Genomic DNA, 26,383 nt, shown 5'->3' with positions numbered 1-26,383 from the left:
TCGCTAATGCTAATCATGTCTTTTGCAAGCCCAATGTAAATTAGCATCAAGCTAGTGCATTTTGAAAAATGGAGCCCTACTGTACGTTTGAGCGTCTTCTTGCTTTGTTGGCATTGAAAACTGTAACATTACCTGAAAGCAGTGCAGCTGAGTAAACTTGACGGTTTATTTCCTGGCCATGTGCAGATTCTGCATTGAGATGTGATGGCACCGTTACATTTTACATACCGCAAGTTCCGGACTATAAACCGCTACTTTTTCCCTATCCTTTGAACCTTGTGGCCTATAAGACCGTGCGGCTAATTTATGGAGGTTTCTTCGCTGACGGCCATCATAAAAAAAAACCCAAACAAGCAAATAGATTGAGAAAATGTTTTACTGTTTGTGCTAAGGCGGCATCTTTTGGACGAGTTTCTCATTGCAGGTGCTGCGGTGTCCTTTCATTTAACGGTAGCGCTTTTATTTTTTTTCAACTGGAGTGCCGTTCAGTCATCTATCCGTACATAGTGTTTCTACTCGTGTGGATTCTTGATTCATCACTCCAAGTGACGTTTGTAAGTTTGTTGGAGTGTCTTCATGCATATTTGATGTAATGATGCTTGCATTGTTGGCAATAGCTAATATGCTAACACAGTTATTAGTCTCTACATTAGTATTACTAACTTACAAGGGCATTCTTTTTGTATTGTTTCAGTTACACAAATTCCGCAGTAAATTCACCAAAACGTCACCGTGGAGTTATTTAGTCTGTTTAGCTGACTGGAGAGTTAGCCCCCGCATCAAGTCAGTTCATGATGATGACTTCTGTTTTATTCGACCAGCAGTTTACAGGTATCGTTTTGAGACAATTAGGGTAAAGTAAACATTCACAGAATCTTTTGTGTAAAAAACTAATTTTGCAACGTACGTTTAAACTGTATATGCGGCTTATAGTCCGATGTGGCTAATATATGGGACAATATTCTTCTTCCGTTAAATGTTGTGGGTGCGGCTTGAATACGGGTGAGCTCTATAGTCCGGAAAATACAGTAAATCGTTACCCGGTAGTACCGACTGTATTCTGTTAGCTATACAAGTACCGATTTGGGTACACATCCCCAGTGTCAAGAATTGGACTATGGTGCGGTTTGTTTTCCCGTGGTGCAAAGCGACTGGATCGGACATGGCGTGAAGGTAACGACATCTTTCAATATTAACTCGAAAGTACTACAAAAACAAAGGGTATAAACAAAAGGCGCTCTCAGCTGAGGTACAAACCTTGGCTATGAAAACAAAAATCTACCTCAAAGGCAAAACTATGGACATAAAACAAAAATTGCAAACTATGGCATGAATAAAGAAAACTTACTTGGAACGGGAAAAGAGCATAAAAAAGAGCAGCATGGATCATCAGCATGAATAACAAGGGTGTTTAGTTTACTAAATTACAATTTTAAATTTCCCGGGAGTTTCGTCTTCAAAACGTCGCGTAATGATGACATGTACGCAAGACGTCATGCGTTTTTAGGAAGTATGAGCGCTATCCACACACACAGCTAAATGTCATCTGCTTTAACGGCATAATTACACAGTATTTTGGACATCTGTGTTGCTGAATATTTTGCAATTTGTTCAATTAATATTGGAGAAGTCACAGTAGAAAGATGGAGTTGGGAAGCTTTAGCCTTTAGCCACACAAACACACGGTGATTCCTTGTTTAAAATTCCCGGAGCTGAAACTTTCCTACGGATCAGAGCGCGGTCAAGCCAACATGAATCCCAACCGAATGTCAACCAGCAGGTTTCGGTGAGAAATTTGTGGTTAAAAAGTCAGTTCTTACCGGAGAAAAGCTGAGCTTGTGCCATCCATAAAGCTGCGGTCGACTCCCCTGAGACACTACGCGTCAACACACCCGTGGACACACCCTTCCGACTATCAGGTACTATTAGATTCACTAAAACACTAGCAACACAATAGAAAGATAAGGGATTTCCCAGAATTATCCTAGTAAATGTTTTTAAAAACATCGAAATCTGTCCCAATGCAATCACTTTTTTGTTTTTTTTAACTCGTTTATTTATTTATTTCTAGTCCGTCGCTATCAATATCCTCAAACACGAATCTTTCATCCTCGCTCAAATTAATGGGGAAATTGTCGTTTTCTCGGTCCGAATAGCACTTTTTGTTGGAGGCTCCCATTAAAAACAATGTGAATATGTTAGGAGCCCCCACACTTGCGACGTCATCATCTGCGACTTCCGGTAGAGGCAGGCCTTTTCTCTTAACACGGACAGTTGCGAACTTTATCGTTCAACTAAATCCTTTCAGCAAAATTATGACAATATCGTGAAATGATCAAGTATGACACATAGAATGGACCTGCTATCCCCGTTTAAATAAGAAAATCTCATTTCAGAAGGCCTTTAAAGTATATTACACAATACACCTAACCCAAAGTAAAATAACTGCATATTTGCAAATGATACTTAGAAATGTAAGAAAACAAGATACAACAACTGGACAACAAAAAGACAAAGGCTGGTGAGGATCCAGCACAAATTATTAGAGGAGTATAACAATCTCGGTTAGTATATGAAGACTTGATGTGACGACAATACAATGACCTTTAGGGCATCCGTTAGCTCCTTGAGAATAGTCCTGGTCAGCCTGTTTCCATTCAGTGCCAGCGTCTCCAGCCGAGGCAGGGCGGCGAGAGTGGGCAGGAGGAGGAGGAAGGCCTCATCGGTCAGCTCGGTAAACCCCAGCTCCAAGCTGACCACGGTGGAAGAATGGTGTTGTAAATGTGCACATAGACGCTCCATGTCACGAGCAGCCAGAGGGATGCCAGACAGATCCAACGCCCCGCTGGACGGAGGGGTGGTCAACGCTGCCTTTAGACTAGAAACACACATAAGATGAGTGATTGCATGTTCCTAGGTAAACCAACAACATAATGTTAGTGCTGAAGAAAAATTGATTGCATAAAAATTCAGTGCTGAAAAATTAAGTGTCAAAAAGTTTGCTGCTTAACTCACTTCTAACACAATCAATCCTGTCTCAGAACCAGCCAGTGAGGTGTCAAATTTGAGGTCACCTGACATGGGTCTTGCAAAATAGCATAAAAAAATGCAGTTAACTGGGCTACCTGGGCGTAACGGCCAGTAACGTGGTGGGAGTGGAGCTAGACTCTTTGGCGGTGGTGTCAGAGAGGAGAAGTCTAGCAAAATTCCTAGCCATTATGGACAACAAATCCCACCCACTACACTCGGACCTGGTGGAGAGAATGAGCACGCTCAGTGGAAGGCTCAGACTCCCAAAATGCAACACGAAACGACACAGGAGGTCCTTCAAACCGGCAGCCATCAGACTGTATAATGCATATGTTCCTTTTGACTGTACATGTACTGTAAATGTATATGTGGAGGGGGCGTGGTTTTTTTAAATCTGTCCTTTTTATTCCATTTTCTACCGCTTGTTACTCTCAGCGTCTCCTAGTCACTCTGGCCAATTATATTGTCTAAAAATGTATTCTCCCATAGTTATCGTGACATCATCACACTTAAAAGATATACACACACACACACACATATATATACATATATATATATATATATATATATATAAATATGTCTGTAAGCAAAATCTGAATGGGCACTGGGGCAACTGGATATGGAATATATATATATTATTTACAGTATGATCTAAAGGAAAAGAGTAGAGCTACTCTTAAGTACACGCATTAAAAGCACAGTACATTAAAAGGCCAACACCAAGTAGCACTCAAAAAAATCAATCATCCCCAACATGTAAGCAGGTGTTCCTTATCCATCCATCCATTTTTTACCACTTGTTCCCTTCAGGGTTGCGGGGGACGCTGGAGCTTATCGCAGCTCCTTATCCCATTTCGAATATTTACTGTAAGTTTCATTAAAATGTGCTCATAAAAAAGTGAGCTATCTATAGTGGAATGAAAGAAACAGAGTGAACCTTTTGTCAGTCCCCACAACCTTTGTGTCTACAGGGCTACTATCTTATACACACACACAGAAGATGAATTTCATAACGTAAATGTACAAACCCCAAAACCAGTGAAGTTGGCACTTTGTGTAAATCGGAAATAAAAACAGAATACAATGATTTGCAAATCCTTTTCAACTTACATTCAATTGAATAGACTGCAAAGACAAGATACTGGACGTTCGAACTGGAAACATTTATTTTTTTGCAAATATTAGCTCATTTGGAATTTGATGCCACAAAAACGCTGGCACAAGTGGCAAGAAAGACTGACAAAGTTGAGGAATGCTCATCAAACACTTATTTGGAACACCCCACAGGTGAACAGGCTAATTGGGAACAGGTGGGTGCCATGGTTAGGGTATAAAAGCAACTTCCATGAAATGCTCAGTCATTCAAAAACAAGGATGGGACGAGGGTCACAACGTTGTGAACAAATGTGTGACCAAACTGTCAAACAGTTTAAGAACAACATTTCTCAACCAGCTATTGCAAGGATCTTAGGGATTTTACCATCTACGGTCCGCAATACCATCAAAAGGTTCAGAGAATCTGGAGAAATCACTACACGTGAGCGATGATATTACAGACCTTCGATCCCTCAGGTGGTACTGCATCAAAAACCGACATCAGTGTGTAAAGGATATCACCACATGGGCTGAAGAACACTTCAGAAAACCACTGTCAGAACTACAGTTTGTCGCTACATCTGTAAGTGCAAGTTAAAACTCTACTATGCAAAGCAAAAGCCATTTATCAACAACACCCAGAAATGCAGCAGGATTCGCTGGGCCCGAGCTCATCTAAGATGAACGGACGCAAAGTGTAAAAGTGTTCTGCGGTCTGAGGAGTACATCCATCCATTTTCTCCCGCTTTTTCCCTTTTGGTGGTAGGCGGGGTCCGCTGGTGCCTATCTCAGCTACAATCGGGTGGAAGGCGGTGTACACCCTGGACAAGTCGCCACCTCATCGCCGGGTCTGAGCAGTCCACATTTCAAATTGTTTATTGAAACTGTGGACGTCATGTCCTCCTACACAAAGAGATAAAGAACCATCCGGACTATTCTAGGCGCAAAGTTCAAAAGCCAGCATCTGTGATGGTATGGGGGTGTATTAGTGCCCAAGGCATGGGTAACTTAGAAGGCATGGGTAACTTACACATCTTTGACGGCTCCATTAATGCTGAAAGGTACATACAGGTTTTGGAGCAACCTATTGATGTTGCCATCCAAGCAACGTTATCATGGACGCTCCTGCTTATTTCAGCAAGACAATGCCAAGCCACGTGTTACAACAGCGTGGTTTCATAGTAAAAGAGTGCAGGTACTAGACTGGCCTGCCTGTAGTCTAGACCTGTCTCCATTGAAAAGGTGTGGCGCAATATGAAACTTAAAAGACCACAACGGAGACCCTGGACTGTTGAACAACTTAAGCTGTACATCAAGCAAGAATGGGAAATAATTCCATCTGCAAAGCTTAAAAAATTGCTCTCTTCAGTTACCAAACTGAGTGTTGTTAAAAGGAAAGGCCGTGAAACCCAGTGGTAAAAATGCGTCTGTGCCAAGTTATTTGCAATGTGTTGCTGCCATAAATTTCAAGTTAATGATTTGAAAAAAAAAAAAACTTTCTCAGTTCAAACATTAAATGTCTTGTCTGTTCAATTGAATATAAGTTTAAAAGGATTGGCAAATCCTTGTATTCTGTTTTTATTTACAAATTACACAACGTGCCAACTTCACCGGTTTTGGGGTTAGTAGGTTAACATGACAGAAATGTATCAGGCCCAAAATCTAATAAAATCTTACTTGCTAGCTCATAGAGATGATCGATAAACGGTATAATACAGTTATCAATAGCCAGTGGAGCCTGTTCAGTGCTAGACTGCTTCATCCCAAGTGCAGGACTAATAGACTCAAAAACTCCTTTGTCCCACACGCTATTAGACTGCACAACTCCTCTCTGGGGAGGGGGGCGGGGGGTACTAGGATGACAGGGGATGCAAAACAATAACAGTGCAATAGGTTTTTCATAACATGGTCACTACTGCCTAGTTTCTCTTGTTATATTCTTATTTTACTGTTATATTTTTATTCCCATTGTTGCTTTTGATTTTTATTCTTATTTTAATATTTCTCTATTTTGTTTCCATTTAAACCCCCAATATTTCCTTTTTACTTTTTTAAATTGATCTCAACTCTGTACACTGCTGCTGGAATTGTAATTTTCCTGAGGGAACTCTCCTGAAGGAATCAATAAAGTATTATCTATCTATCTAATGCAGCTGAGATAGGCTCCAGCACCCCCCACGACCCCAAAAGGGACAAGCGGTAGAAAATGGATGTATGGATGGTGTAATGATAAACAGTGGTAAAACTCCCCACGGTTATTATTACCGTTTTAAATTTATAATGATGACAGCTCATTTATTGGGGAAGCAAGTTAGAGCGAGCTAGCTTGAATGCTGCCATAAATATAGGAGACACTAAAAAACATTCCCAAATTTAAACTTGTATAAACATATTGCTGTCTGAGCAACAGAGATATTCAATTGTACACATTTAACCTACAAGCTGTTGTCTTTTAAAACAGAGCAATCGATCGACACTTGAAGGAATCTGCAACATGAAGTTAATTTACGTGATGTCATATAAAAACTGACATTTTTTTTAATGTATCATTAAAAACACCCTAAAACTTTTACAAATTAAAACAGAAGATAAACATATTTAGATAATAAAATAAAAATATTATGTCTCCTAAGAAGCCAGAATTATACTATTATATACAGTAACATATTTTTTCTGCCAAGAGAGTATGTATATTGTGTGGCTATTTATTTATTGTATTCTATTTTGAAAATAAAACTTGGCTATAAGTGTGTAAGGGTATATTTTGAGAACATTCAACAATGTCGTTCCAATAATGACCACCGGGATAATTTTAGTGACAATAACCCTGATATGGAATTTTCATAACAAACTGACTGACAGACAAACAAACCAACAGCAATGATTACATAACCTCCTGGCAAAGGTAAACATATTTATTATACCGTTTAAGTTGGTCCAACTTATGTCGACAACAAGTCTATAATGACCAGCTCGTCCTTATACTTGTCCCAGAGCTGATCTTATTACTAAAAAAGTGCTTGCTTAAGTCGATGTCGACATACAGCATGTATTTGTGTGAATGGATGAACGTATTTACTGTACATTATGGTTTGTGTGAATAGAGAGACATATATCTAGATTATATGTTTGAGTGTATGGACATACATTTGTTTTCTTTATGTGATTGTGTGAATGGACAGAGATTTTTTTTTTTATCAGAATCAGAATCAAAAGAGTTTTATTGCCATTGTTTGAGAATGGGTTCACAAACTAGGGATTTTTCTTGGCGAAATCGTGCAACATAAAAGACATATAACACAGAATAGAATAACATGAGCTGTAACTGAGCTATCAGATCTTGTTATTGTTCATGTGCCTGATGGCCGAGGGGAAAAACTGTTCAGGTGGCGGGAGGTGTGGGTCTGGATGGACTGTAGTCTCCTGCCTGAGGGGAGAGAGGAGAATAGTTTGTGTCCAGGGTGAGAAGAGTCAGCTGTGATCCGAGCCACACACCTCCTGGTCCTGGAGGAGAACAGGTCCTGGAGGCGTGGGAGTTTGCGGCCAGTCACCTTCTCAGCAGCACATACCATGCGCTGCAGTCGATGCTTGTCCCTGACTGTGGCGCTGGGGTACCACACAGTGGTGGAGGAGGTGAGGATGAGATGATGGCTGAGTAGAACTGCACCAGCATCTCGGTCGGCACCTTCAGTTTTTTCAGCTGCCTCAGGAAGTATATCCTCTTCTGGGCCTTCTTGATGAGGGAGCTGAATGTCGGCTCCCACTTGAGGTCCTGGGTGATGGTGGTGCCAGAGAAACGGATGGAGTCCACAATGGAGATGGGGGTGGGAGAGTCAATCAGGGTGATGGGGGATGGTGGGGCTTTGACTTTCCTGAAGTCCAAGATCATTTCCACTCTTTTCTGGGCGTTCAGCTCCAGGTTGTTGAGGCTGCACCAGGACGCCAGCCGGTCCACCTTTCTCCGGTAGGCGGACTCATCGCCATCCGAGATGAGCCCAATGAGAGTAGTGTCGTCCGCACACTTGAGCAGCTTTACCGACTGATGACTGGAGGTGCAGCAGTTTGTGTACAGGGAGAAAAGCCAGGGGGAAAGTACACAGCCCTGAGGAGTACCAGTGTTCCTGGTTCGACTGTCCGAGACACTCTTCCCCAGCGGCATGTGCTGTCTTTTGTTTGTCAGGAAGTCATTGATCCAACTGCAGAGGAAGTCGGGCAAGCTGAGCTAGTAGAGCTTGTCTTGCAGCAGTCCAGGGAGGATGGTGTTAAAGGCAGAGCTGAAGTCCGCAAATAGGATCCTAGCGTAGGTTCCTGGGGAGTCCAAATGCTCCAGGATGAAGTGGAGGGCCAGGTTCACTGCATCCTCCACAGACCTGTTGGCTCGGTAGGCGAACTGCAGTGGGTCCAGGAGGGGGGCGGTGATGTCCTTGAGGTGGGGCAGAACGAAGCGCTCAAAGGACGTCATGACCACAGACATCAGCGCCACCGGCCTGTAGTCATTAAGTCCTGTGATCCGTGCTTTCTTGGGGTCAGGGACGATGTTGGAGGTCTTGAAGTTCGACGGCACGCGGCATAGCTCCAGAGAGGTGGTAAAAATGTCAGTGGAGACAGGAAACCAGCTGATCCGCACAGTGTCTCAAGGTGGAGGGGGAAACACCATCCGGCCCGGAGGCCTTCCGCGTGTTCAGCTTCAAGAACTGCCGGCGTACATCCTCCTCTCGGATGGAGAGGGCCTTTGCTGAAGTCCTGTGATGTTCTTGGAGTACTTTAATGACCTTATTATGTGTTTCTGTTTTTCTAAATGGACAACCAGATGCTTACATTTTTCATGTGAATGGACTGGCAATTATTTGAATTAAGTGTTTATGTAAATAGACAGAGATATTTACGTTATGTGTTTTGTGTGAATGGACAGACAGATATTTACGTTATGTCTTTGTGTGAATGGAAGGACATTATTCGTTTAGGTCAGGAGTCGGCAACCCGCGGCTCCGGAGCCGCATGCGGCTCTTTGGTCGCTCCATTGTGGCTCAGCTGCATAATTGCCGGCACCCCCAATTATCCCGAGAGACTTCCAGAGTTTAATACCTCTCCCGGAGATTACCCGGGGCCAACATTCTCCGATTTTCACTTAGTCGATAATATTGAGGTCGTGCCTTGATGGCAATGCCTTAACAGTCCTCTAAAACGTGTCATCACGCCTGCTATTGCACAACGCTGCACTGCGTGCCAGTCGGTCACACGTAGTATGCAGCCTTTGCTGATACACTAAAGTGACTGCAAGGCATACTTGACTTGGTCAACAGCCATACAGGTTACACTGAGAGTTGTGATATAAACAACTTTAACACTCTTACTAATATGTGCGCCACACTGTGAACCCACACCAAACAAGAAGGACAAACACACTTATGGAGAAAACCCGCATTGTAACACAACATAAACACAACAGAACAAATACCCAGAATCCCACGCATCCCTGACTATTCCGGGCTACATTATACACCCCCGCTAACACCAAACCCCACCCACCTCAACCGACGCCGGAGGGGGGGGGGGTGCTATCGGGGGTGTATAATGTAGACCGGAAGAGTTAGGGATGCATGGGATTCTGGGTATATTTTTGTTGTATTTATGTTGTATTACAGCGAAGATGTTCTCCAGAAATGTGTTTGTCATTCTTGTTTGGTGTGGGTTCACAGTGTGGCGCATATTAGTAAGAGTGTTAAAGTTGTTTATATCACAACTCTCAGTGTAACTTGTATGGCTGTTGAACAAGTATGCGTTGCAATCTTCTGAGTGTGTCTGTAGAAGACACATACGACACGTGGCTGGGCTGTGCTAGATATTTGTACATGTTGTAGAGGGCGGCAAAGGCAGCGCCTACACAGCACGCCTGTATTGTTACTTTTAGGGCGAAAATCAGCAAACATTCGCGAGAATAGTAGTTCTGAAACTCGGGGGTCTCCCGGAAAGTTTGGGAGGGTTGGCAAGTATGATGTTGTCAAGCGGCATTAATTTAAAACTCGCGGGACGCATTAACATAAAATTTTCATAATAAGGTGTGGGCCGCATGATTGAGATCCCTGGTTAATACATAGCACAAAGCAAAAATAAAACTCTGAATGCAGTGTCATTTCATTTTAAATTTCAAAAGAATTTTGTGGCTCCCACTGTTTTCTTTATTTTGTGAAACGGGTCAAAATGGCTCTTTGGGTGGTAAAGGTTGCCAACCCCCGGTTTAGGTGAATGGAGAGACATACTCCATGTATATTTATATTATGCATTTGTGTGAATGGACAAGCTGATATGTGCAATATGTGCTAAAATTAATGAACAGACAGATGTTTACATTATGCGTTGGATTAAAATAAATTTGTGAATTAATTAACATATCCAAACAATATATATTGAATTTATATAAATTAAAAATCAATGTAGTGTGTTCTGAATGAGGCCTGTTTCCTTTAAAAGCATTGCATTCCTGCGCTCCAAATGAGAATTAATGTTACGACTCGGGGTGTAACCATCGATCAATAGATCGATTCATATTCCTAAAATTCAAGATTATCGATGTGTGTTTGCCAGGTGGTCTTCCAAAATATATGTATTGATATAAAATTATTTTAAAAGTTAATGCATTTATTTTATTGATAATATAAAAACATTGGCTTTAATAACGGCGGACTTAATATAAAGTAGCAGGTAAATCTACTGCCAAATCAACCTAAACATTGGTTGCATTTTATTTTTGATAATAATATTGAATTATTTCTCTGTTGAAAACTATAAGCAGAAGTAGCAGGTAAATCTACTGTTAAAATGTAGGTTACATAAAGTATTGTCCGATCATTACCTTATAAAATTCGAGGTTCAGACGCATGTTCGTCAAACTAATAATAATAATACCTGCTATAGCAGCCGCAACATTAATACGGCAACAACGACAACTCTTGCTGACCTACTGCCCTCGGTAATGGCACCATTCCCAAAGTATGTGGGCTCTATTGATAACCTCACTAACAACTATGACGACGCCCTGCGCGAAACCATTGATAACATAGCACCGCTAAAGTTAAAAAAGGCTCCAAAAAAGCGTACCCCGTGGTTTACAGAAGAAACTAGAGCTCAGAAATTATTATGTAGAAAGCTGGAACGCAAATGGCGCACGACTAAACTTGTGGTGCACCATCAAGCATGGAGTGATAGTTTAATAACTTATAAACGCATGCTTACCTTAGCTAAAGCTAAATATTACTCAAATCTCATCCACCGTAATAAAAATGATCCTAAATTTTTGTTTAGTACGGTAGCATCGCTAACCCAACAAGGGACCCCTTCCAGTAGCTCCACCCACTCAGCTGATGACTTTATGCAATTCTTTAATAAGAAAATTGAAGTCATTAGAAAGGAGATTAAAGACAATGCGTCCCAGCTACAACTGGGTTCTATTAACACAGATACGATGGTATATACGGCGGATACTGCCCTCCAAAATAGTTTCTCTCGTTTTGAGGAAATAACATTAGAGGAATTGTTACAACGTGTAAACGGAATAAAACAAACAACGTGTTTACTTGACCCTCTTCCTGGGAAACTTATCAAGGAGCCCTTTGTATTATTAGGTCCATCAGTGCTAAATATTATAAACTTATCACTTTCCTCGGGCACTGTTCCCCTAGCATTCAAAAAAGCGGTTATTCATCCTCTTCTTAAAAGACCTAACCTCGATCCTGACCTCATGGTAAGCTACCGACCAATGTCTCACCTTCCCTTTATTTCAAAAATCCTCGAAAAAATTGTTGCGGAGCATTTAAATGAACACTTAGCGTCTAACATTCTATGTGAAACCTTTCAATCCGGTTTCAGGGCAAATCACTCTACGTAGACAGCCCTCGCAAAAATGACTAATGATCTATTGCTAACGATGGATTCTGATGCGTCATCAATGTTGCTGCTCCTCGATCTTAGCGCTGCTTTCGATACCGTCGATCATAATATTTTATTAGAACGTATCAAAACACGAATTGGTATGTCAGACTTAACCCTGTCTTGGTTTAACTCTTATCTTACTGATAGGATGCAGTGCGTCTCCCATAACAATGTGACCTCGGACTACGTTAAGGTAACGTGTGGAGTTCCTCAGGGTTCGGTCCTTGGCCCTGCACTCTTCAGCATCTACATGCTGCCGCTAGGTGACATCATACGCAAATACGGTGTTAGCTTTCACTGTTATGCTGATGACACCCAACTCTACATGCCCCTAAAGCTGACCAACACGCCGGATTGTAGTCAGCTGGAGGCGTGTCTTAATGAAATTAAACAATGGATGTCCGCTAACTTTTTGCAACTCAACGCCAAAAAAACGGAAATGCTGATTATCGGTCCTGCTAGACACCGACCTCTATTTAATAATACAACTCTAACATTTGACAACCAAACAATTAGACGAGATGGCGCCCAAGGCTGATTATAGTGAACTTAAAAAGGCGATCGATACTCTGATCGAGGAAGTTGCTACAATCAAGGAGCAGCAGAAAACAATCATGGCCCTTGTTGTGCAACTGGATCAGATAAGAGCTGACAATTTGGAGAAAGACAAGAAAATTGCAATTCTGGAGAACAGAGTTGCTGATTTTGAGCAGTATACACGGATCAATGACGTGATCATCACCGGACTTAGCATCAAACCCCGGTCTTATGCACGAGCTGTAACCCCAGCAAATGGAGGGGAGCCGGCGGAGTTGGATGTCATTTCAATTGAGCGACAGGTAGCGGTCTTCATGCAGTCCAAGGATATACAACTGGACTGTAACAGCATCGAAGCATGTCACCTTTTGCCCAGGAGAGGGACAAACGACAAGCCGAGCGTTATCCTGAGATTTGTAAACAGGAAGCACAAGATCGCGTTGCTAAAACAGGGAAGGAAGCTAAAAGGAACAAACGTTTACATGAACGACCATTTGACCAAACGAAATGCTGATATAGCTCGAAAAGCACGCCAAATGAGGAGAGAGAAGAAAATTCTACAAACTTGGACAGCGAACTGTAAAGTATTCATCAAACTCAACGGTACTCCGGAGAACGCCAAAGTGCTGGTGATTAGAAACATGGAAGATCTGAACGAATATGACGTTTGAACTGGACTGTAAGGTAAAAGCGACTAAACACAATCATGACACACATTGACAATACGCAAGATGCAACCCATGACACGAGCCACATCATTCAGTTGATAAATGAATATGACAATGTACAGTTGAAAGCATCCCAATACACTGAGCACCACCTACAAGACATGGAACAGGATATAGACCCGGACAATAATTTCCTCCTCAATATCAATGAGAACTGCTGCTACTATACCAATGAACAGTACAACCAGAATATTATTACTAAAGGCAAATTATCAATTATCCATTTTAATAGTAGAAACTTAAATAGGAATTTCAAGGACATCAAGGACTATTTACACACATTTTCACAACCATTTAACATAATTGCAGTATCTGAAACTTGGATTAACAGTGAAAACGTGTCAGATTTTGAACTGGATGGTTATGACTTTATTAATATAAATAGACAAAACAAGGGTGGTGGTGGTGTGGCAATCTATGTGGATAGCACCTTGAGATTCAAACGTCTGGATGATATGACAACTGTGGCTGATAACCTACTTGAATGTCTAACGCTTGAAATTTGTATGGAAAAAAGTAGAAATGTCATTATTAGTTGTATATACAGATCACCAGGTGCAAGCATTGCACATTTTACAGATTGGATGGAATGCCTGTTTTCAAAGAAGAGTAATGTTAATAAAGCTGTCTTCATTTGTGGAGACTTTAATATCGACCTTTTAAATCCCAGTAAAAATAACGATATAGTTAATTTCATTGACACAATGTACAGTATAAGTTTATATCCCAAAATCACCAGACCTAGTCGAATTTCATCCCACTCTGCCACTCTAATCGACAACATATTTACCAACGATATTGAAAATAAGACCGTAAGTGGGCTATTGATCAAAGATATCACTGACCACCTCCCAGTTTTTCTGATATTTGATGGTAACTACAGGACAAAAAAATTAGAAAAGCCAACCCAATACAGAAGAACGAGATCAGAGGAATCCATTAGTTCATTTAAACATGATTTACTGGAGCAGAATTGGGATGTAATTTATGAAAATGGTGATGTTAATAGTGCTTACAATATATTTTTGAGAATATTTAGGTCATTATATGATAAAAATTGCCCAATAAAAGAATGCATCAGCAAAAGAAAGTATACTAATTGTCCTTGGATCACAAAGGGATTGCAAAATGCTTGTAAAAAGAAAAACACTCTTTACAGGGAATTTATAAGATTGAAAACAAAAGAAGCAGAAAATAAATATAAAAAATATAAAAACAAGTTAACTAATATTATGAGGTCAAATAAGAGGGATTATTATAAGAAATTACTTGATGATAATAAAAATAATATCAAAGGAATATGGAATTTATTAAACAGTATTATAAGAAACAGTACCTCTTCAAATAACTATCCAACATATTTCATGAATGATGGTAAAGAAAATGATAATATTGAAGATGTAGCTAATGCCTTCAATAAATTCTTTGTAAGTATTGGACCCGAACTTGCAGCAAAAATCCCAGATCCACGGACAACTGGTAAAAATATGGAGGGATTGTTGGAGATAAATCTCAATTCTATGTTTTTAAATGCAGTGGGTGAAGAAGAAGTGTTGGATATTGTAAACAAATGTAAGAACAAAATGTCCACAGACTGCAATGACATTAGTATGGCATTGGTGAAAAATGTCATTACAGGAATATCAAAACCATTAACATATATCTGTAATCTGTCATTTCAAACTGGCCCATTTCCGAATGAAATGAAAATAGCTAAAGTTATACCTCTGTTTAAAACTGGGAGCAAACATCACTTCACAAACTATAGACCCGTCTCTTTACTTCCACAATTCTCTAAAATATTAGAAAAACTATTCAATAAAAGGTTAGATGCATTTATAGAAAAACATAATTTACTCCCTGACTGTCAATATGGGTTTAGATCAAACAGATCTACATCAATGGCAATCATTGAAACAATAGAGGACATCACAAATGCCATAGACAAGAAACAATATGCAATGGGAATATTTATTGATCTAAAAAAAGCATTTGACACAATTAACCATGATATATTAATCAATAAAATGGAAAAGTATGGAATCTGGGGAGTTATACTAGACTGGCTTAAAAGTTACTTAAATAAGAGACAACAGTTTGTGAAGTTGGGGAATTGCTTTTCATCGTGTTTGGACATTGCTTGTGGTGTCCCCCAGGGGTCAGTGTTGGGGCCAAAATTGTTCATCCTGTATATCAATGATATCTGTAAAGTGTCTACATTATTGAAATTAGTGTTATTTGCTGATGACACTAATATTTTTTGTTCAGGGGATGATTTAAATCAATTACAGGAAGTCATTATGGAAGAAATGAGTAAACTAAAAGCTTGGTTTGACTATAATAAATTGTCATTAAACCTGACTAAGACTAAGTTAATGCTGTTTGGAAAGAGGACACGTGAAACAAGGGTACAGATACAAATAGATGGGGTGGATATTGAAAGGGTTTTTGAAATAAAATTCCTTGGAGTTACAATTGACTATCAAATTAACTGGAAACCACATATAAAACATGTACAGTCTAAGCTGTCAAGAAGCATCTCAGTAATAAATAAAGCAAAGCAGGTTGTAGATCACAAATCACTCCACATTCTCTACTGTTCATTAGTTTTATCATATTTAACCTACTGTGTGGAAGTCTGGGGGAATAATTATAAAAACTCATTAAACTCAATAATTATACTTCAGAAAAGAGCTGTACGCATCATCAACAAGGTTGGATATCTGGACCATACTCATTCACTATTCTTACAGTCAAAAATATTGAAATTTAATGATATTATTTTGTATCAAACTGCACAAATAATGTATAAAGCCAAAATAAATAAACTCCCAGGAAGCATTCAAAAATGGTTCAGCACACGAGAGGGGGATTATAATTTAAGGGGAAATTTTAATTTCAAAATGCTTAGTTGTAGAACGACCATCAAAAGTTTTTGTATTTCAATCTGTGGAGTGAAACTATGGAATGGTTTGAATGTGGAGTTAAAGCAATGTCCAAACATAAACCAGTTTAAAAAGAAGTTTAGGTACATGGTATTCCAGAGGTACAGACATGAAGAAGGGCTTTGATATTGGGTTTCTTGTGTTACAAAAGAGTTAGGGGCTGCCCATTGAGGCACTGGTACTGCTGTTTTTTTTTGTTTTTTTTCATGATACTATTTCCATGAGCACTTGTGGTAACGGTGTGGCTATGTATGTGTGTAGTGTGCATATGTATGTATATATCTATCATTTATTTATATACAAGTTCATTAAGTTTGTACATAGAGTGAACAAGGAAGTTCGAGCTCAGAGTAATTTATGATTTAAAGAAAAGGGGTGGGATTAAATAAGTGTATACTTCTTCTCACTGCTCATTTGTTTTTTTTTATTCTCCATTGTTTTCATTTTGTTATAATAGCCATTAAGGCTATAGCACTGTATTGGATCATGCTTGCTCTTGTTTGTTTTTTTGCATATTTGAAATAAAAATATATCAATCAATCAATCAATCAAAACAAGGCGACACGGTAAAGAATCTGGGTATTATCTTTGACCCAACTCTCTCCTTTGAGTCACACATTAAAAGCGTTACTAAAACGGCCTTCTTTCATCTCCGTAATATCGCTGAAATTCGCTCCATTCTGTCCACTAAAGACGCTGAGATCATTATCCATGCGTTTGTTACGTCTCGCCTCGATTACTGTAACGTATTATTTACGGGTCTCCCCATGTCTAGCATTAAAAGATTACAGTTGGTAAAAAATGCGGCTGCTAGACTTTTGACAAGAACAAGAAAGTTTGATCACATTACGCCTGTACTGGCTCACCTGCACTGGCTTCCTGTGCACTTAAGATGTGACTTCAAGGTTTTACTACTTACGTATAAAATACTACACGGTTTAGCTCCATCCTATCTTGCCGATTGTATTGTACCATATGTCCCGGCAAGAAATCTGCGTTCAAAGGACTGCGGCTTATTAGTGATTCCCAAAGCCCCAAAAAAGTCTGCGGGCTATAGAGCGTTTTCCGTTCGGGCTCCAGTACTCTGGAATGCCCTCCCGGTAACAGTTCGAGATGCCACCTCAGTAGAAGCATTTAAGTCTCCCCTTAAAACTCTTTTGTATACTCTAGCCTTTAAATAGACTCCCTTTTCAGACCAGTTGATCTGCCGTTTCTTTTCTTTTTCTCCTGTGTTCCACTCTCCCTTGTGGAGGGGGTCCGGTCCGATCCGGTGGCCATGTACTGCTTGCCTGTGTATCGGCTGGGGACATCTCTGCGCTGCTGATCCGCCTCCGCTTGGGATGTTTTCCTGCTAGCTCCGCTGTGAACGGGACTCTCGCTGCTGTGTTGGATCCGCTTTGGACTGGACTCTCGCGACTGTGTTGGATCCATTATGGATTTAACTTCCACAGTATCATGTTAGACCCGCTCGACATCCATTGCTTTCCTCCTCTCCAAGGTTCTCATAGTCATCATTGTCACCGACGTCCCACAGGGTGTGAGTTTTCCTTGCCCTTATGTGGGCCTACCGAGGATGTCGTAGTGGTTTGTGTTGTCGTTTGTGCAGCCCTTTGAGACACTAGTGATTCAGGGCTATATAAGTAAACATTGATTGATTGATTGATTGATTCTTGAATGTTGAAAACGAGTGCAGAAATGTTTCCTCTTGTTCATTCAACCTAAAGTGTTGGTTGCACTTTATGGGCTATTCATTGTTGATTACCTGCTTGTTCATACAGAAAATCCATTCATACCTAATTCCCTTACAAGAATAACAGGAATGTAGGAAACTCCACCTGCAGTTAGTATCCAGTATTTTTTTCACAGTCACACTGGTTGAGTTTTTGGCTAAAAAGTTACTGAATCGTTTTCAACTTACTGAATAATTTCGGATAGTATCGAGATAAATAAATTAACATCGTCCCTGATTAATTTTGGGAATCTCAAATTATTATTTGGATCAAATCGTTAAAACGAATCGTTACATACCTAATTACGACACAATCACAAAACTAATGTGAACATTTATTATTAATGATGAATTTGGCTCTGTAAGACAAGTCAGCCTCTGCGAGGTCATATACCAAGCTTATGAAACTGCTCTCAACAGGAGCAGATGGTCTATACCAGTGTGATTTCCCATTAACACATGCTTGTACTGTGATTGCGTTGATAAAACAAATCTAATTGTGGACTTTTGCAGAGTATAGCATCATATATTCTCTATTAAAATAGAAGAAAAAACTAAGTCTAAGGCAATAAGAGCAAAGAGTATTACAGGCATACCGAGTCAATGTGCACAAGGGTGTGAGACTGCTAATATATATCTGGAAGTAAGGCAGCCATGGCCCGCCAGACAGCAGGTGGCAGACATATCGACAGACAAGCACCCAGAAAGATTGAGGTCACTGCCAAACTGACAATAAAATTACAGTTTTTATGTAGACATACAGCGGTGCAAAAAAGTATTTAGTCAGCCACCGATTGTGCAAGTTCTCCCACTTAAAATGATGACAGAGGTCTGTAATTTTCATCATAGGTACACTTCAACTGTGAGAGACAAACATGAAAAAAAATCCAGGAATCAACATTGTAGGAATTAAAAAAAAAATATTTGTAAATTATGGTGGAAAATAAGTATTTGGTCAACCATTCAAATCTCTCACTGATGGAAGGAGGTTTTGGCTCAAAATCTCATGATACATGGCCCCATTCATTCTTTCCTTAACACGGATCAATCATCCTGTCCCCTTAGCAGAAAAACAGCCCCAAAGCATGATGTTTCGACCCCCATGCTTCACAGTAGGTTTGGTGTTCTTGGGATGCAACTCAGTATTCTTCTTCTTCCAACACGACGAGTTGAGTTTGTACCAAAAAGTTCTATTTTGGTTTCATCTGACCACTTGACATTCTCCCAATCCTCTGCTGTATCATCCATGTATCCATTTTGGTAAAAACTCAACTCGTCGTGTTTGGAGGAAGAAGAATACTGAGTTGCATCCCAAGAACACCATACCTACTGTGAAGCATGGGGGTGGAAACATCATGCTTTGGGGCTGTTTTTCTGCTAAGGGGACAGGACGATTGATCCGTGTTAAGGAAAGAATGAATGGGGCCATGTATCGTGAGATTTTGAGCCAAAACCTCCTTCCATCAGTGAGAGCTTTGAATGGTTGACCAAATACTTATTTTCAACCATAATTTACAAATAAATTCTTTAAAGTTCCTACAATGTGAATTCCTGGATTTTTTTTCACAGTCTGTCACTCACAGTTGAAGTGTACCTATGATGAAAATTACAGACCTCTGTCATCATTTTAAGTGGGAGAACTTGCACAATCAGTGGCTGACTAAATACTTTTTTGCCCTACTGTATAACAAAATCTCCATCTATTTTCTTCTGATTTTACCGATGTTTGAGAGTGTGTTATTTTTCACACCAAAATGGTAAAGATAATATACAAATTGTAATTGTGAAAAATTTAACAACAAATTATCAATATTCAACTTACCAATACTTGTCTGGCTCCGGTAGATCTTCCTAAGACAAACAATTAGTGGTGTCCTGATCCGACATTGACATAAGATACCGGTCCAAAAACAGCAACAACAACAACAACAACAAAAGCATCGAATTTCAGTCCTATTTTTTGATATCGATTGCTAGGAGCTAGCAGCTACAAGCTAGACATACGTAACAAGTGTCCTTAATCGAACAATATGGCAGTCTAAAACACCGCATTTGTCAATACTAACAGGTGTCAAATAATTATATTTGCACAAAGTCTCCATAGCAGAAGCTTATTATAAAGTATCCAGTAAAAAACGTGTCCGCATTATTCAATTTACTCTAATTAGCTTAACCTAATTAATTATTGTGATCACTAGATGTTGCCAAAAAACAAAACAATAACCACTTTACTTCAACCTAAAGCCAGCATAAGTCCATTCCAGACATCCATCTATCCATCCATTTTCTAACGCTTATTCCCTTTGGGGTCGCGGGGGGCGCTGGTCCCTATCTCAGCTACAATCGGGCGAAAGGCGGTGTACACCCTGGACAAGTCGCCACTTCATCGCAGGGCCAACACAGATAGACAGACAACATTCACACTCACATTCACACATTAGGGTCAATTTAGTGTTGCCAATCAACCTATCCCCAGGTGCATGTCTTTGGAGGTGGGAGGAAGCCGTAGTACCCGGAGGGAACCCACGCAGCCACGGGGAGAACCTGCAAACTCCACACAGAAAGATCCCGAGTCCGGGATTGAACCCAGGACTACTCAGGGCCTTCGTGCACCCATTCCAGACAGTTAATAATAAACAGGTCAGTGTTTGTCATGCCGACCAATGTTCTCTGTTTCAGTAAATTCACTTAATCAGACTTTTTCTAATGTTATATTTCGTAGTATATTTTGTAGCCAAAATAATAAAAGTATGTATGATTTGTGCTGATATCTTATCGGATAGATACCGGTATTGGCTACCACTCATGGCTACATTATCGGTATTGTCAGAGGCGGAATGACTGTTAGGCAAACACAGGCAGTTGTCGTGGGCTCGAGAGTTGCAGGGTCCCTAAAATATTTTATAAAAAAATAATTAATAAAGTTACTGAGAGGCACTTTTAAATAAGTCAACAGTCCTCTCGCGTTCAGGAATGGCCACCGTCAATAGCTCTCTTTTTCCCACAAGTCTCACACTTACGGCCTTTACAACAACAGCACTACGCGTCACATCTGTCCAACTGTGCCAATAAAATAATAATCTCCGAAATTTTTGATTAATGTTCTTAACTTCCTATTAATTGCAGTACACGCGTGGTGATCGGTGATGCTCATTATGCAGTTTGCCCAGCTTCAATGTGCAACTCTCATGGTAGTTTCTAACAACATCATCAATTACCATGATCTGTTTGTTATGTGGTGGGCCCCAATTACTAGGTTTGCCTTGGGGCCCCCAAATGACTGAATATGTCTCTCGGTGTCGTATCGGAAATGAAAAAGTTGCAAATTCGGTTATCCATAGTAACAATATCAAGAAAAATAATACATTTACCGTCGTCTCTTTATACATCGCGCTTCACCACATTTCTGATTTTTTGGGGGGGTATTCAAAACATTTTAAAGTATATTCTACAATTGTTTGGTCCGAAATTCAACATTTTCAAGTAATACATGGCCAGATTAACTAATTATATCGATACTACAATAATATTAAGATCCAGAGGAGACCAAAACAATCGGAGCATGCTGCTCAGTATCTTGGTCACCCGTTGAATTAGCCTCAAGCAGCATGACTGAATTGGATTAAAAGAGTGTAGGTGTTAAAGGGTGTTATTTCATGTCTAGGGGGCTCTCATAATGTTGAATATGTTATTTAGAAAGTCGTAAACCGTTTTTTTTTTTATTATTGCAGCAATGAAATTATTTGATTTACAATTAATGATTCCCTTCTTCCTTAGCTCTCGTTAACATGGGCAACATTGTATGAAATAAAGTTTGCTCAATGTTTAAAATAACTTAGTATTATATATATAGTTCCATTGTCTCAGGGCGTTCAATCGTTTGCAACTGGACTGCAACAAAGCAATCCAGTTGCGAAAGTTTGAATGCCCTGAGATGACAATGACCTGGATGAATGAGAACCTTCATTGGTATATTTCCATCGGCAATTTATGAAAAAGATAAAACATGGACCCAGATTTCCCTCGCCCAGACGCGGGTCACCGGGGCCCCCCTCTGGAGCCAGGCCCGGAGTTGGGGCACGATGGCGAGCGCCTGGTGGCCGGGCCTGTTCCCATGGGGCCCGGCCGGGCACAGCCCGGAGAGGCAACGTGGGTCACCCCTCCAATGGGCTCACCACCCATAGCAGGGGCCATAGAGGTCGGGTGGAATGTGAGCTGGGCGGCAGCCGAAGGCAGGGCATTTGGCGGTCCGATCCTCGGCTACAGAAGCTAGCTCTTGGGACGTGGAACGTCACCTCACTGGGGGGTAAAGAGCCTGAGTTAGAGCGCGAAGTGGAGAAGTTCCGGCTGGATATAGTCGGACTCACTTCGACGCACAGCAAGGGCTCTGGAACCACTTCTCTCGAGAGGGACTGGACCCTCTTCCACTCTGGCGTTGCCGACAGTGAGAGGCGACGGGCTGGGGTGGCAATTCTGGTTGCCCCCCGGCTTAAAGCCTGCACGTTGGAGTTCAACCCAGTGGACGAAAGGGTAGCCTCCCTCCACCTTCAGGTGGGGGGACGGGTCCTGACTGTTGTTTGTGCTTACGCACCAAACGGCAGTTCAGAGTACCCACCCTTTTCGGGTACACCCGAGGGAGTACTGGAAAGTGCTCCCCCGGGTGATTCCCTTGTCCTACTAGGGGACTTCAACGCTCATGTTGGCAACGACAGTGAAACCTGGAGAGGCGTGATTGGGAAAAATGCCCGCCCGGATCTGAACCAGAGTAGTGTTTTGTTATTGGACTTTTGTGCTCGTCACAATTTGTCCATTACAAACACCATGTTCAAACATAAGGGTGTCCATATGTGCACTTGGCACCAGGACACCCTAGGCCGCAGTTCCATGATCGACTTTGTAGTTGTGTCATCGGATTTGCGGCCTTATGTTTTGGACACTCGAGTGAAGAGAGGGGCGGAGCTTTCTACCGATCACCACCTGGTGGTGAGTTGACTGCGATGGTGGGGGAGGATGCCGGACCGACCTGGCAGGCCCAAACGCATTGTGAGGGTCTGTTGGGAACGTCTGGCAGAGTCTTCTGTCAGAGAAAGTTTCAATTCCTACCTCCGGAAGAACTTCGAACATGTCACGAGGGAGGTGCTGGACATTGAGTCCGAATGGACCATGTTCCGCACCTCTATTGTCGAAGCGGCTGATCGGAGTTGTGGCCGCAAGGTAGTTGATGCTTGTCGGGGCGGCAATCCTAAAACCCCTTGGTGGACACCAGTGGTGAGGGATGCCGTCAAGCTGAAGAAGGAGTCCTATCGGGTCCTTTTGGCTCATAGGACTCCGGAGGCAGTGGACAGGTACCGACAGGCCAAGCGGTGTGCGGCTTCAGCGGTCGCTGAGGCAAAAACTCGGACATGGGAGGAGTTCGGGGAAGCCATGGAAAATGACTTCCGGACGGCTTCAAAGCGATTCTGGACCACCGTCCGCCGCCTCAGGAAGGGGAAGCAGTGCACTATCAACACCGTGTATGGTGCGGATGGTGTTCTGCTGACCTCAACTGCGGATGTTGTGGATAGGTGGAAGGAATACTTCGAAGACCTCCTCAATCCCACCAACAAGTCTTCCTATGAAGAATCAGTGCCTGGGGAATCTGTGGTGGACTCTCCTATTTCTGGGGCTGAGGTCGCTGAGGTAGGACGAGATCCGCCTGGAGTTCCTTAAGGCTCTGGATGCTGTGGGGCTGTCTTGGTTGACAAGACTCTGCAGCATCGCGTGGACATCGGGGGCGGTACCTCTGGATTGGCAGACCGGGGTGGTGGTTCCTCTCTTTAGGAAGGGGGACCGGAGGGTGTGTTCCAACTATCGTGGGATCACACTCCTCAATCATCCCGGTAAGGTTTATTTAGGTGTACTGGAAGGGAGGCTACGCCGGATAGTCGAACCTCGGATTCAGGAGGAACAGTGTGGTTTTCGTCCTGGTCGTGGAACTATGGACCAGCTCTATACTCTCGGCAGGGTTCTTGAGGGTGCATGGGAGTTTGCCCAACCAGTCTACATGTGCTTTGTGAACTTGGAGAAGGCATTTGACCGTGTCCCTCGGGAAGTCCTGTGGGGAGTGCTCAGAGAGTATGGGGTATCGGACTGTGTTATTGTGGCGGTCCGCTCCCTGTACGATCAGTGCCAGAGCTTGGTCCGCATTGCCGGCAGTAAGTCGAACACATTTCCAGTGAGAGTTGGACTCCGCCAAGGCTGTCCTTTGTCACCGATTCTGTTCATAACTTTTATGGACAGAATTTCTAGGCGCAGTCAAGGCGTTGAGGGGTTCGGGGTTGGTGACCGCAGGATTAGGTCTCTGCTTTTTGCAGATGATGTGGTCCTGATGGCTTCATCTGACCGAGATCTTCAGCTCTCACTGGATCGGTTTGCAGCCGAGTGTGAAGCGACCGGAATGAGAATCAGCACCTCCAAGTGCGAGTCCATGTTTCTTGCCCGGAAAAGGGTGGAGTGCCATCTCCGGGTTGGGGAGGAGCCCCTGCCCTAAGTGGAGGAGTTCAAGTACCTAGGAGTCTTGTTCACGAGTGGGGGAAGAGTGGATTGTGAGATCGACAGGCGGATCGGTGCGGCGTCTTCAGTAATGCGGATGTTGTACCGATCCGTTGTGGTGAAGAAGGAGCTGAGCCGGAAGGCAAAGCTCTCAATTTATCGGTCGATCTACGTTCCCATCCTCACCTATGGTCATGAGCTTTGGGTCATGACCGAAAGGATAAGATCACGGGTACAAGCGGCCAAAATGAGTTTCCTCCGCCGTGTGGCGGGGCTCTCCCTTAGAGATAGGGTGAGAAGCTCTGCCATCCGGGAGGAGCTCAAAGTAAAGCCGCTGCTCCTCCACATCGAGAGGAGCCAGATGAGGTGGTTCGGGCATCTGGTCAGGATGCCACCCGAACGCCTCCCTAGGGAGGTGTTTAGGGCACGTCCAACAGGTAGGAGGCCACGGGGAAGACCCAGGACACGTTGGGAAGACTATGTCTCTCGGCTGGCCCGGGAACGCCTCGGGAGCCCCCGGGAAGAGCTAGACGAAGTGGCTGGGGAAAGGGAAGTCTGGGTTTCCCTGCTTAGGCTGTTGCCCCCGCGACCTGACCTCGAATAAGCGGAAGAAGATGGATGGATGGATGGAATTTAATTATTGGCAGCATGTCATTTATCTGCTATCTGTCCATAGGACTTGATGCTTTGATATATTCTGTAAGTTAAAAATAGAGTATATATACACATTTTTTTATATAAAAACAAATTATCGTATTTTTGGGTCTATACGGCGTACTGAAAATCCGTTTTTCTCTCAAAAATTTACATTTCGCCTTGTAACCCGTAGCGCCTAATGTACAAAACCCGTTTCCATATGAGTTGGGAAATTGTGTTAGATTTAAATATAAATGGAAAACAATGATTTGCATATCTTTTTCAACCCATATTCAGTTGAATGCACTACAAAGACAAGATATTTGATGTTCAAACTCATAAACTTTATTTTTTTTTGCAAATATTAATTAACTTAGAATCTCATGGCTGCAACACGTGCCAAAGTAGTTGGGAAAGGGCATGTTCACCACTGTGTTACATCACCTTTTCTTTTAACAACAATCAATAAACATTTGGGAATTGAGGAAACTAGTTGTGGAAGCTTTGAAAGTGGAATTCTTTCCCATTCTTGTTTTATGTAGAGCTTCAGTCGTTCAACAGTCGGGGGTCTCCACCGTTGTATTTTACGCTTCATAATGCGCCACACATTTTTGATGGGAGACATGTCTGGACTGCAGGCGGGCCAGGACAGTACCCGCACTCTTTTTTTACAAAGCCACGCTGTTGTAACACATGGCTTGGCATTGTCTTGCTGAAATAAGCAAGGGCGTCCATGACAACGTTGCTTGGATGACAACATATGTTGCTCCAAAACCTGTATGGACCATTCAGCATTAATGGTGCCTTCACAGATGTGTAAGTTACCCATGCCTTGGGCACTAATACACCCCCATACCATCACAGATGCTGCCTTTTGAACTTTGCGCCCATAACCATCCGGATGTTTTTTTTCCTCTTTGTTCCGGAGGATACCACGTCCACAGTTTCCAAATATAATTTGAAATGTGGACTCGTCAGACCACAGAACACCTTACCTCTTTGCATCAGTCCATCTTAGATGAGCTTGGGCCCAGTGAAGCCAGCGGCGTTCCTTGGTGTTGTTGATAAATGGGTTTCGCTTTGCATAGCAGAGTTTTAACTTGCACTTAAAGATGTAGCAACCAACTGTAGTTACTGACAGTGGTTTTATGAAGTGTTTTTGAGCCCATGTGGTGATATCCTTTGCACACTGATGTCGGTTTTTGATGCATTACCGCCTGAGG

The 26,383-nt window shown here is 42.0% G+C and overlaps 1 protein-coding gene across 1 annotated transcript in view; it reads right to left on the bottom strand.

Annotated features, from left to right (window-relative positions):
• lrrc75a (leucine rich repeat containing 75A) overlaps window positions 1-26,383 on the bottom strand; it is an 86,662-nt gene that overhangs the window by 3,805 nt on the left and 56,474 nt on the right. Inside the window, exon 4 of the mRNA XM_061918818.1 lies at window positions 2,605-2,878. Coding sequence (XP_061774802.1) covers window positions 2,605-2,878 — 274 coding nt within the window. The remainder of the gene's footprint in view (window positions 1-2,604; window positions 2,879-26,383) is intronic.

Source organism: Nerophis ophidion, linkage group LG13, assembly GCF_033978795.1.
Source record: "Nerophis ophidion isolate RoL-2023_Sa linkage group LG13, RoL_Noph_v1.0, whole genome shotgun sequence".
Classification (NCBI taxonomy): Eukaryota; Metazoa; Chordata; class Actinopteri; order Syngnathiformes; family Syngnathidae; genus Nerophis; species Nerophis ophidion.
The sequence above is the reverse complement of the archived record's forward strand: the minus strand, read 5'-3'. Positions and strand labels throughout refer to the sequence as shown.